The 12,927-nt window shown below is 61.0% G+C and overlaps 1 protein-coding gene across 1 annotated transcript; it reads right to left on the minus strand.

The window, feature by feature from the left end:
• Nucleotides 1–622: 622 nt before the first annotated feature.
• TENT5B (terminal nucleotidyltransferase 5B) lies at nucleotides 623–5,980 on the minus strand. Its single transcript, XM_084497301.1, has 2 exons — nucleotides 5,615–5,980; nucleotides 623–2,136 (listed from the first exon to the last, which is right to left on the minus strand). Exons 1-2 carry the CDS (start codon nucleotides 5,825–5,827, stop codon nucleotides 1,117–1,119), a joined length of 1,233 nt encoding a protein of 410 aa, XP_084353427.1. The 5' UTR covers nucleotides 5,828–5,980; the 3' UTR covers nucleotides 623–1,116.
• Nucleotides 5,981–12,927: the final 6,947 nt, after the last annotated feature.

Raw genomic sequence — 12,927 nt, forward strand, 5'->3', positions numbered from 1 at the left:
GGACACAGGCTCCAGCCCCCAGAACAGCTGGAGATAACGGGCTCATTAACCAGTTTGTGCTTCAAGGACAAGCCTCAGCCTCCCAGATAACCCAGCCGGCCTCTGGCTTGGGGCATTAAAACCACACTGCAAGCCGAAAAGAAAACAGCATTTCAAATTCTCCTAGAAAAATCCACGGTTTGGTACAGCAGCCTAGGGCAGGTTCCTGGACAGATCTGCCTCATCGTTTAGGGACACAATTAACATTTTGGCACTGCAGACTCGGGAGCCTCAATAAATTCATCGGTAGGTCCCTGCTGCCTTGTCTCCACGAAGCTTCGCCCAGCATTTTCCACCATGCACTTTCCCTCCCTCCTCCCCCCCCCAAGTTTTAGGCATTTACAAGCCCACCCTTGTTTATGCAACTCAGCTTTGAGAGCTATTTGCTACAGCTGGTCCTTCACAGGCAGCAAGCCATGCCAAAAAACCTCAGCAACACATAACCTGCAGTCCCATCCTTGCTTCAGCGAGGCTACTAGAAATGATCTCACGACCCTCCCTCCCCAACAGAAATATTTTCCTCTCGGGACATCCCACTCAAGCTCTTGGGATGCCAGCCCCTGCAAAAAAAAAAAAATAAAGGTTTACAGTACAGTTGTGTTTATATTGTTACAGGCACTTAAACAGGATTCTTTGGTCCTTCAAAGGAATTAGCCACTCTGGCTTCTGGCTTCAGAAACCACAAGTCTGCACTCCCATAACACCTCCTGCACTAAAAAATAAGAATTCGGATCCGCTTCAGGGCAGTGCAGCTCTACCTTACTGTAATTCTACAATCTCCCCACACACACACCCACCCCCCCCCGTTGCCCACAGAATTCGGGAAGCCGTCGAGTCTCCCCGTAAACGTCCCCGTAAACGTCATCTAGCTTCCATCGCACTGCACATCCCATCACAGTGTACAGCAGACAGGTCTCGTCCCAACCATCCCAGGAACAAGACGCTCGAGCCAAGAGTCCAGGAAAAAAAAACAACAAGTTTCCTCTCGGTGCAGTCCTGGGAAGGGTCCCCCCGTCCCTCCCCACTCCCCAAGGCAAGGCAATACCTCGGGGGACAGCCCCTGGAGCTTGTCCCGGCTCAGTTACAGGGAAGCCACGTTGGGTAGGACTGACTGCAAGGCAGGAAGGGCTGCACGTGGGTCACGTAGTAGTTGAAGTTTATTTCGCTGACGTAGGGAGCTGGCTGGTAGTAGCAGGTAACGTTTGTGACGGTGGGGATGATGTTCTGCTCAGCCAGGACCCTCACGGCCAGCATGGCAATGAGGTTCAGGGTCTGCCTCCTCTCGTGTCCCATGAGGCAGACCGTGCTCTCATTGACCACCCTGTGGAGGGTCATCAAATAGTCATATCTTTTGCTCTCCATCCCGACAAAGTGGCTCTGGAGGTAGCACTCCAGCTTCCTCTGCTGCTCGCCGATGTCGGAGAAGTCTATGAAAAACCTGGAGCACATGTACCTCTGTAGCGCCTTCATATCCACTTCCAGCTTGGGCTTAAACCCCCTGACCAGGAGGTTGCAGTACTTCAGAAGCCCCCCGCCTCGGATCTCCTCGGGGTTCCTGGTGGCGATGACCCTGCTGCGGAGGTGCTCCATGGCCTCCTCGAAGTCCCCGTACATGCTCTCCCCGGTCACCGTGGGGTGGAAGTTCTCAGCCATGGGGTTCTCTGAACACTCCCCAAACAGCAGCAGCGAATCCAGGATGATCTGGAAGGAGTCCACGCTGAACTCGAACTGCCGTCGGAGAGAGTCCACGAACTTGAGCTCCACGTTCTTCCCGCTGTTGTTGGACAGGGAGATGAGGCTCCAGCGGTCGGTCTCGTTGCACACCTTGACCAGCTTCTGCACGTAGGCCTCCTTCAGAGTCACGGGGGTGATCTTGTCTTTGTTGACGCCTTCCGGGAGGAAATCCAGCAGGCAATCCATGACCACGTCCTTCACCTGCTGGAAGACGTCTTCGGTCTTCAGATCCACGCCAAAAATGAGGTCCAGGTCTTTGTACCCCAAGCCACTGTCTTGGTGGAGGACGTGGCTAGCTGCCGAGCCATTCAGCCTCACATTATGGACTGCGATTCCTTTCTTCTCCAGACGACTACGGACAACCTGAGAGAGAGAAACGTGGTGAGAAGCAGGCAAACACTCCTGGAACGGCCCCGCTACAGCAGCAGGATTGGCTCCCTCTGCTCATACGGGTCACCCCAAGGCAAGACAGCAAAATAAAAAGCTAATCCATTAGAAATAGGTCACTTTGGAAGGCTGCCAGAGCCGTAAGGGTGACCCAGCCCCAACTGCTGGTGGGTCCCACTCACCCCTTTGAGTTATGGGGCTCCTGGTGTACAAGAGCAGCTCTTGGGAGTGTTGAAGGGCAGAGTCTGCTCTTCTCTGCCTCCCCTCACCGAGGGTGAGATGTTCCCTAAGCCAACCCCGATCTCTGCTCACCCAGGGGAGGAGCAGCCAGCCAGCCTTCCCTCTAGGACCAGATTTAATCAGGGCACCCAGCCACCCACCCCGGCCATCCCTTTACCTGTCAGCATTCATCAGAAGCAACTCAAAACGCCCGAGCTGCTCCAAAGCCCCAGCCAGGTGTCTCCAAGTTCGTGTCCTAACTGGTAAGTGTATCCTAACAATTTCCAGTGTGTCAGAGCTTCGTGCCGAACTTGGCGTGCTATCAAGCACAGGAGGCAGCTTTCATCTTCGGGGTGTTACTTCCCTGATTTTAATGCTGCCTGCTCAGTGCTGGCACACCCACCCGACCTGCAGAGCTTTGTTCGCTCGGCACGGCGCTGAATCACCCGCCCGATTACTTAACATGCAGGAGGCTGAAATAACCCCAAGACCATAAGATCAACCGCTCTGGACACCAGCTTGTAATTTGAGTGTCACCGAGCCCAGGGATCCCAGGGGACGAGGCTCACGTCCCCCGCCAGCTCGTCCCACCTCCCGTCACTTTCATGTCCCTCCCCAGCCACCACCCGCCGCCAGGAGCCCTGCGAGCCTCATCCTGCTCACCCAGTGCACGGCTGGAGCTTGAAAGAGCCCAAGCTCGGGCTCCAAATGGAGACGTTATCTCCTGAGAAGCCAGTCTGACCGGGCTACTCGGCCCCATGAGGCTGTCCCGGAGCCCCACAGAAATGCAAAACCTCATCGAGGAGCTCAAGTTGGCTCAGCCCTGTTCTTTTGGGGGATGCTGAGCATTAGGTCTGCAGCAGGACTGCCCCCAAACTCAGTCTGCAAGCAGCAGGGGGTGAAGGGCTCCAGCAGGCAGCCCCCTCTGCAAGCTCCCCGTGCAGGGAGGAGACATTTCGGCAGGGTTTTGGGAGCATTTTTTTTTTTTTTTATCAACTTGTTAAACCCTAAGTCCAGGGCGCTGCGAAATCTCCTGATGCAGCTACTCTGCTGGCATTTCCCCACTGCTCCCTGACATTAGGAACTGCTGCTCGGGCTGGAAATGCGCCAGGGCTCGTGGCCAGCCCGATGGCCACGGTCACATGCCAGGCACCAGTTAACCAGTGAGCTATTCACCATCGGAAGTCCCAAGTCCCCCCACGGACGCATTTGTTCTCCAAGGCAGGCGGTGCCCAGAACCAGATTTACTCCTGAAATAAGGCGCTGGGTTATTCCTACACATAGAAAACAGCTCTGAGCTGACCCTAATGAGCTCTTGGTGGGACACCGCTGCTGGCTGGGCAGTCACCGAGCTGCTGGCACAGGCACAGCTCCACAGTGCTGCCTGGTAGGGGTTAGGGGTTGTTCTACCTGGTTTAATGCGAGATGGGACACAGGTCACAAGTGTCGGGTACAGATCCAGGTGTTGGTCCTAGCTAAGATCTCATTCCAGATTAATTTCCCAGCCGCAATCAAAGATTGTTGCTTAATATCTCCCTGGGCAAGGCTCGGGACCTACAGACCCATGACCCTGGGCAGACAGCTCTGCCTACACAAGAACCATTGAGGAATAGTGGGAAAAAGAGGAGAAAACCCCACCAGAAGGGGCAAACCACCCCAGTTTGGCCCCAGAGGAGCCCAGACAGCCCCAGCACCCCAGGATGAGCACCCCCAGCCCCAATGCGGAGCGCACCCGGAGTCACTCCCTGGCTGCAGGGGGTGCAGGTATGTGCTCTCCCCCTGGGGGCTGGATATTTGGGGGGTTATGCAGCTGCTGACCTGCTTCCCGAAGCAGCACCCCACCTGGGGTGTGGGTCAGCTAATTGCTCTGACAGCCGGGCACTCGCCAGCCCTGCGCCTGCCCGCGACCTGCCGCTTCCCACCGCAAGCCCGAGCCACGGGCACACACCAAACGAGTGCCTTTGGGGTGGCTCACATCGTTAGTCAGCCCTAAACACAGGGGGCAGCACACCAGCCCCTCGCTGCATCTCAAGGTGCTGGTGGCATCCACAGCATCCTTTCGGGCAGCTTCAGCACCAAAAAATTCAGCTCGCTGGGGGAACATCTGATGCTGCCCCACATCGGGGGGGTTAAGGACACTGGGGCTTTTCCAGCCCTTCCTGACCCCAAGGCAACACCTTAGGGTTAGCTCCCATCTTCTGCTCTGCATAAAACCTCAGGAACACGGGCATCCAGAGCTCCTGCCCCCAGCAGATGCAGCAGGAACTCGAGGAATTTGGAGTCAGCCTGGCTGGAGCGTCACTCGCCCGTTCCCAGGCAGAAATACTCCCCCCCAGCAGCCCAGGCCCCCTGATCCTCACCTTCGGTTTATTGTGAAGCCGGTTTGCTCGTGGCTTCGTGAGCAGCCTTTTTAATTAGAAGCCGGCATTGCCCGATTTTTTACATTTGATGAGTCATTACCGAGGCACGAAGTTACCTCCCAACCATGAATATGCAGCAGCGTAGCCGAGCTGCACGGCCAGTTGAATATTACACGCAGTTATTGCTTTATGGTTGAACTAACAGGAACTCTTCGACGACGTTAATCGGGGGGGGGGGGGACACCGTGTGCCACGACCCCGAGGACACTTGGGGCTGCCAACCCCACACCAGCTGCCCCCCAGTGTCCAGTACTCAAAGGCTGAGGGAGGAACTGGGAGGCAGGGAGCAACTGGGGGAGGCCCTGCAGGTACTGGGGGGGGGTTGCAGGTCCTGGGGGGTCTGTCCAACACCCTGATCCCACCGTGTCCTGGTGGTCCCAAGGCACTGGGGGGGCAGAATGGTGCTGTCCACCCCGGGGGGGGTCCCTGCTGGTCCCAGGGGACCCCAGGAGGGTCCCTGCTGGAACTGGGGGGTCCCAAGGGGGCTCTGCCCACTGCAGCCACTCCAATCCCACCACATCCCAGTGGTCCCAAGGCACTGGGGGGGAGGGCAGGATGGCTCTGCCTACTCCAGAGGGGTCCCTGTTGCTACTGGGGGGGTCACCGGGTGGTCCCAGCCCCCACCACCACCCTGACCCCACCGTGTCCCAGTGCTCCCCCAATCCCAGGGGGGTCCCTATTGGTACCGGGGGGTTCAAATTGGGGTCCCTACCGATATGAGGGGTGCTCAGTCCCCCCCCACCACCCCGACCCCATCACACCCCGGTGCTCCCCAGGTCCCGGGGGTGGTGGGGGGGGGGGTCCCCGGTCCTCACCTGCACGATCGTGCGCGGCCGCACCGAGAGCGTGGGGAAGTTGCCGCGGCCGTGGATGGGCACAGCCTCGCCCAGGATCTGGTCCAGCCGCTGCACCTGCTCCCATGTCAGGACGCTGAACCGGCCCCCACCGCCGCTGCTGCTGCTGCCGCCGCCGCTTTCCGCCTGCCCCCCGGAGCCCGCAGCGGGCCCCCCCGGTGCCGCCGCCAGCATCACCGCCGAAAACCCCGCGGAAATGGGGAAAACGGGAGGAAAAATTTTTTTTTTTTTTTTTTTTTAAATTAATGACAAACGAAGCGGCGCGGGGAGCTGCGGGCGGAGGAGGCGGCGGCGGCCCCGGGGGGATGCTGAGCCCGGCCCAGCCACGCTCCGCTCAGCTCCGCCCGCCGCCGGCCGCGCTCGGCACTGCGCTCGCCCGCGCCCGGCCGCCGGTTTATATAGCCCCCCGGCCGCGCCCCCTCATTGGTCCGGTCTCTCCGCCAATCGCTGCCCGCCGCCGCCGCTCCTCTGGCTCTTCCATTGGTCGCCGTTAGGGGTTGGGGAGCGCCGCGGAGCCAATCGAGGAAAAGGGGCGGGGAAAGAGGCGGGGTGGAGAGGGGAGGGGCGGGGCTCTGCCGCGTTGTCCCGCCCCCTGAGCGCGGGAGGGCGGTGGCTTAAAGGGGCCGCAGCACTGGGGGAGGGGTGGGGGGCTCCTGCACAGGGCCCCACTGCTGCCCCACTGGTTCCCAGTTGACATCCCACTGATGCCCCATTGACATCCCATTGATGCCCCATAGGCTTCCCATTGATGCCCCATTAACTCCCTATAGATATCCCATTGCTGCCCCATTGACCTCCCATTGACATCCCATTGATTCCCCATTGACGTCCCATTGACATCCCATTGCTGCCCCATTGCTGCCCCATTAATTCCCCATTGACCTCCCATTGCTGTCCCAATGATTCCCCATTAATTCCCCATTGACATCCCATTAGATTCCCATTGACATCCCATTGCCGCCCCATTGCTACCCCATTAATTTCCCATTGACCTCCCATTAATTCCCCATTGACATCCCATTAGATTCCCATTGACATCCCATTGCTGTCTCATTGATTCCCTATTAATTCCCCATTGACCTCCCATTGCTGCCCCATAGGCATCCCATTGCTGCCCCGTTCATTCCCCATTGATTTCCCATTGACGATCCACTGACACCCCATGGCCTGGTGCCCCACAGCCCCGTGCCCTACAACCTCCCACTTGCCACCCCATGCCCCTTGCTCCCTCCCCAGCAGCATCCCTGGACACCAGGGGGTTTGCCAGTGGCCTTAAAACCCTTTCCTCGCCCATATAAGCCCGGATCCCTTTCCCCGATCACCTCGGTGCCGGACCATCACCTCCACTTTTCCCACAGCTGCCCACGGGGTCAGCCATACACCCACAAACCCCAACCCCGCAGTCCCCAAACGGGGGCACCTCATTTTGGGGAGCCCCTGCAGAGCCCTTTGAGGTCGTGTCTCCAGAGCCGGGGTTTCCTCTTGGGTTTTCTTCTCTTCCAAGGGTTTCCCTGCACAGGGGTCTGACAGAAAAGCTGGAATTTCTGCAAAAAAAAAGACTCAGAAATGGGGGAATTGGGGTTTTGGGGTGGATGGGGGTGCAGGAGCATCCTCAGTGCTGCAGGGGAGAGGCGGCACTGCGTGTCCCCATAGCCAGGTCCCTCCAAACCCTCCTGGCCCTGTGACACACAGCGTGCCTCGGGGCGGTGACACGGAGCCAGGGGTCCCCAGGGGTCCCCACGGAGCAAGGGGGTCCCCAAACCCCATGTGCCTGCCCTGTCCGGGGCTCTGTGTACCCCAGCTTGGCGCCGTCCCCGTATTGGGGTTTCGCTCCCCTGTTGGTGCAGTCGGGGCATCTCCCCACTGGGATTAACGCTGCTCCCAGTTACACCCACACCACATGAGGAGGGTGTCACTGGTGCAGGACGCAGCCCAGCTCCTGCCCCGAGCTCAGCACCCCCCTCCCGTGGTGCTGGGGTCCCCTGGAAGGGGTGCGGGGAACCCGAAGGAGCCCGCGGGTGGGCCGGGTGCTGCGCCACGCACCGGCCGTGGGGATGAAGGGGGCACCAGGGCCACACTGCGGGGTGCGAGGGGACGGTGGCAGGGTCACAGCACGATCCCAGGGCAGGATCAGGGCGGTGGGGGCGATCGGAGGTGGTTTGGATGTGGGGTGATGGCAGGAGGGGGGCGATGGGTGCCAAAAAGAAGCTGGGGAGCAGCTGGGGGGCATGAGGCATGGCCAGGGGACAGGGGACAGGGGACAAGAGACAGGAGACAGGGCACAGGGGACAAGGGACAAGGGGCAGGGGACAGGGGACAGGGGACACAGGACAAGGGACAGGGCAGAGGGCACAGGGGACAGGGGACAGGAGACAGGGGACAGGGAACAAGGGAAAAGGGACAGGGGACACAGGACAAGGGACAGGGCACAGGGGACAGGGGACAGGGGACAGGCACGCTGGTGGCCCCGGAGAAAACCCCGTGCCATTAAAAAGCGCTGACGCGCCCCGGCCGGACTGGCTGGGTGGCTGGGTGACATCCATCCCCAGCAGCACCCCAAAGAGCCGCCGCGAGCGAACGGCCCCGCCACCATTTCCTTCCAGCTCAGCGAGGCCCGGCCGGGCTTTGCTCGTTTGTTTTGCCAGCAATTAAGGGCTAATCACCGTCTGGGGGTGAAGGATGGAGGGGTCCTGCCCCCCGCACCCCAAACTTTGTAGGAGCACTGGTGCGGGGTGGCCGGGTGGCACCGGGCTGTGCCGGCACCCACATGGGGTCACACGGGGCTGGGGGACACAGGGAGGTGGAGCCCTTTTTTGGGGCCATTTTCCAGCCCTTTGGGCAATTTACCCACCCAGGGAGCCGGGTGTGTGGGAGGAGGGTGCAGGGCTGGGAGGGAAAAAAGCTGAACCTAGAGGGGAGACCTCGGGGAGTCCCCGAGCCGCGTGGGACCGGCTCTGCCCACCGTTCCCCAGGGCGTGTGCCGCCTCCCTGAGCACGCAGCGGGGACCAAGCCCTTCTCCCACAGCCACCTCCGTCACCCAGCGTCACCCCGGGGAGCAGCAGCGCTCCCCATGGGGCGGGGGAGCTCCTCCTCCACGGCCAACCCCGGCACCGACACCGCGCGCTGTGGCCATCCCTGTGCACCCACTGCCTGTCCCCAGGCAGCCACTGTCCCCATACACCCACTGACTGTCCCTATACACCCACAGCCTGTCCCCATCCCATGGCAGCTGTCCCCATATGCACACCAGCTGTCCTCATACACCCACTGACTGTCCCCGTGCACCCACTGTCCCCATACACCCACTGTCCCCATATACCCACTACCAGTCCCCAGGCACCCACAGCCTGTCCCTATGCACCCACTGTCCCCATGCACCCACTGCCTGTCCCCAAGCCCATGGCAGCTGGCCCCATATGCACACCAGCTGTCCCTGTGCACCCACAGCCTGTCCCTATGCACCCACTGTCCCCATATACACACCACCTGTCCCCATGCACCCACTGCCTGTCCCCGTGCACCCACTGTGTGTCCCTGTGCACCCACTACCTGTCCCCAGGCACCCACAGCCTGTCCCTATGTACCCACTGTCCCTATGTACCCACTGTCCCCATGTACCCACTGTCCCCATACATCCACTGTCCCCATATACCCACTGCCTGTCCCCAAGCCCATGGCAGCTGGCTCCATATGCACACCAGCTGTCCCCGTGCACCCACCGCCTGTCCCCATGTCCCCACTCCCTGTCCCCGTGCCCCCACCATCTGTCCCCACGCAGACCCCAGCCATCCCCTTGCACACATCACTGCCCCTGCGCACAACCCCAGGTGCCACCGTCCCCACGCAGGTGCCGCCATCCCCAGGCCCTTTGTGACGTCCCCCCCCACACGTGCCACCATCCCCGTGCCCGAGCCGCCGTCCCCGCACACGTCCCCGCTGCCTCGCACCCGCTGTGGACTTAGGAGGTGGGTCCCATCCCTGCAGCCTCCTTCAGCAAACACGGCTCCCGGCCACCTCCTGTTTGCGGGTGGCCACCGGCCCCGCTCCCTCCCGAGCAGCCCCGTGCCTGGCACGGCCGGGCCCCGAGGTGCCACCGCCGGCAGCGGGGACCCCGCGGGCACCCCGGGGCTCCTGGCCCTGCGGGGCAATGGCTTCGTGCTCCGGGGAGAGGAGATGAGGGTGAGGAGGAGAAGGGGAGGATGAGGAGGAGAAGGTGAGGATGAGGAGGAGAAGCTGAGGATGAGGAAGATGAGATGAGGAGGAGAAGGACAAGGTGAGGATGTGGAGAATGAGGTGAGGATGAGGAGGAGAAGCTGAGGATGAGGAGGATGAGGTGAGGATAAGGAGGATGAGATGAAGATGAGGAGGATGAGGTGAGGATGAGGAGGAGAAAGGGAGGATGAGGAGGAGAAGGTGGGGATGAGGAGGACGAGGTGAAGATGAGGAGGATGAGGTGAGGATGAGGAGGATGAGGTGAAGATGAGGAGGATGAGGTGAGGATGAGAAGGAGAAGCTGAGGACGAGGAAGATGAAGTGAAGATGTAGAGGAGAAGGTGAGGATGAAGAGGATGAGGTGAGGATGAGGAGGAGAAGCTGAGGATGAGGAAGATGAGGTGAGGAGGAGGAGGACAAGGTGAGGATGAGGAAGACAAGGCGAGGATGAGGAGAAACTGAGGATGAGGAAGATGAGGTGAGGATGAGGAGGAGAAGCTGAGGATGAGGAAGATGAGGTGAGGATGTAGAGGAGAAGGTGAGGATGAGGAAGATGAGGTGAGGATGAGGAGGAGAAGCTGAGTATGAGGAAGATGAGGTGAGGATGTAGAGGAGGAGGTGAGGATGAAGAGGATGAGGTGAGGATGAGGAGGAGAAGGTGAAGATGAGGAGGAGGTGAGGATGAGGAGGAGAAGCTGAGGAGGAGGATGACGAGGTGAGGGCACCGGTGTGGCAGGGGGAGTGGCACTGCTCTGCTTCGCAGAGGTGAAGGAGTTGGCTGATTTCTGCCTAATTCACCCTAAAAGCCAAAAGAGGGAAGAAGAAACCTGGGCAGGGGGTTTGGCTCCTGGGGGCGGTTTGGGAGCCGGTTGCATTGCTCCCCCCCATTCCACTGACCCCCAACTCCCGCTGTGCCTCACCTGGAGCAGGTGGGGAAACTGAGGCAGGGCGTGCAGCACCCCCCCCCCCCCATCCTGCTGCCCCCAGACCCCGGGCACCCCCATGCGCGGCACCACCACACCACCACGAGGCGATGTCCCCGTGCCAGCCGTGGCAGGTCCAAATTTGTCACCACCTGGATTTGGAGGGGACCGTGGTGGCTCTGCTCAGAGCCCAGGGTCCCTGTGGGACCACCCCCAGCCCCCCCCCAGCCCTCCCAGCCCCAGCTGCCTCTCGGAAATACCGATAACTGCTGGTGGCCACGATGCCACCCAGCGAGGTCAGGAGCCACCGAGGGCCACCACCAAGGGGCTGAGATGAAAGGCGCTGCGGGAGCGCACGGTGTCATCACGGCGGTGACACAGGGCTGGGGAATGGCACCCGTCACCTCCCCAGGCTGCTGCAAAACCCTGCCCAGGGCGCAGCGGGGGACACGGCCCCTGGGTGTCCCCGGAGAGGTGCCAGGAGCAGCCACCGAGCCCCATCCCAGCTGCCTGAGCCACGCTGGGGCTGTCACCGTCACCATCACTGTCACCATCACCATCCAGGGAGGATTCTGGCCTTTCTGATTGATTTTTTTAATTATTATTATTTTTCAGGCCCGAGGTGATGGCACCAGGTGGTGGCACCGCTGGAGGAAAGCAGGGACCCGGCCGGGAGCTCTGCTTCGGGCAGCTGCTGAGTCCCAGGCTGGTGACAATGGTGGGGACTTCATGGCCATGGCCCTTCCCGAGGGATTTTGGTGCTGGTGTTCGGTGTAGGACCCAGCCTGGGGTGTGCAGAGCTCGTTGGGGTGTGCCTGGAGTATCAGGAATTCCGGGAGCTTTTGGGGTAAATATCAGCAGATCCTGCCAAGCTGAGGAGGCTCCTGCAAAGTGGTCACCGACGCACCGGGCTGTCCCCAAATTGGACACTACAGAAGCTGATTGAGCTGAGATGGGGCCCGAGCACCAGGACGAGAACATTAGGGACGGGGAGAACCCCCCCACGCTATGGGGTCACCAGCAACCAGTCCCTGCCCATGCCTGATCCCATGGGATGCTCAGGACTTGAGCCGCCCTGTGAGCTGCGGGGCTCCCGGCCCCATCCCCTGGGAGAACCTCATCACGGAGCTGCCACAGCTCTGCCGTGGGCGCAGGGAGGATGAGGAAGGCTCGGAGGAAGGAACAATTTGCTCTGCCTGGGCTTCGTGCCACACCTCGGGGAGGGAAACTGAGGCACGGGGAGCCCAGCAGCCCTGGCTCGGGCAGATTCCTGCAGCTGCGATGGACAAGGGTGGCCCGATCAGGGTCCTGCTGCTCTCCCTGTCCTTGGCACTGGTGACTGGGGAGGGGGGGAGAGGGGGAACCGGGGGCTCGGGCAGGGCACGGGGACACGGCACGGCCACGGGCACTGCGGGTTCGGGGACACTCGCCGGGACCCATCCACCCCGTGGCCTCGCTGCGTGCGCTTCAGCAGTTGCTCAGCGGTGACAGCCCATCCCTGGAGGGATTATTAGTTCCTCCCTCATTAAGAAAAGTTACTCACCCCCCCCGACAGAAACAAGAATATCCTGGAAATGCCTTTGTTTGGCGAGCTCTCGCATTAAAGCTATGACCAGAACGGGGAGGGCGGCTGCACGTGATGCAGCCCGGCACGTGTGGCGGGCGAGAGGCTCACACCCGGCCGCAGCCCGGGGCTGCCCCGAGCTCTGCTGTCACCCCCTGTGCCCGGTTTGGTGGCCGTCACCGTGCTGCCGGGCTGTGCCAGCACCTCCCAGCACACCCAGCACCAGACCCCCAGTGCAGCCCTGGGGACCCGCGGCACCCCAAACCCCATGCGGGGCGAAAAGGCCGGCACCCGCTGCCACCGTGCTGCCCCGAGGGAGCCATCAGGAAGCCCCACGGAGCAGCAGCGGGGCCGAATCCAGCCCTGAGACGCACGGGGGACCCTGGGCTTCAGGTATTTTAAGCAGATGAGCAACGCCAGCGCTTATGTGCTTGCTGGATTGTAGGAGCGTGAGTCACGGCCGCGCTGAATCAGAGCTTTAATGCGCGGCGGTGAAACACGCTCGAGTTATGGCCACCTAAAAGCCAGGGGCTTCTTGGGGAGGGGAGAGGGAGCCCCGAGGGATGGGAGCTTT

Source organism: Aythya ferina, assembly GCF_964211825.1.
Source record: "Aythya ferina genome assembly, chromosome: 24".
NCBI classification, from domain to species: Eukaryota; Metazoa; Chordata; class Aves; order Anseriformes; family Anatidae; genus Aythya; species Aythya ferina.

What these genes read in the sequence shown, in the direction of transcription:
- TENT5B (XM_084497301.1), bottom strand. Translation starts at nt 5,827, where the DNA reads ATGCTGGCGGCGGCACCGGGGGGGCCCGCTGCGGGCTCCGGGGGGCAG. An exon ending in GGCCGCGCACGATCGTGCAG is followed by an intron (nt 2,137 to 5,614) that starts GTGAGGACCGGG and finishes TCTCTCTCTCAG; the next exon opens with GTTGTCCGTAGTCGTCTGGA.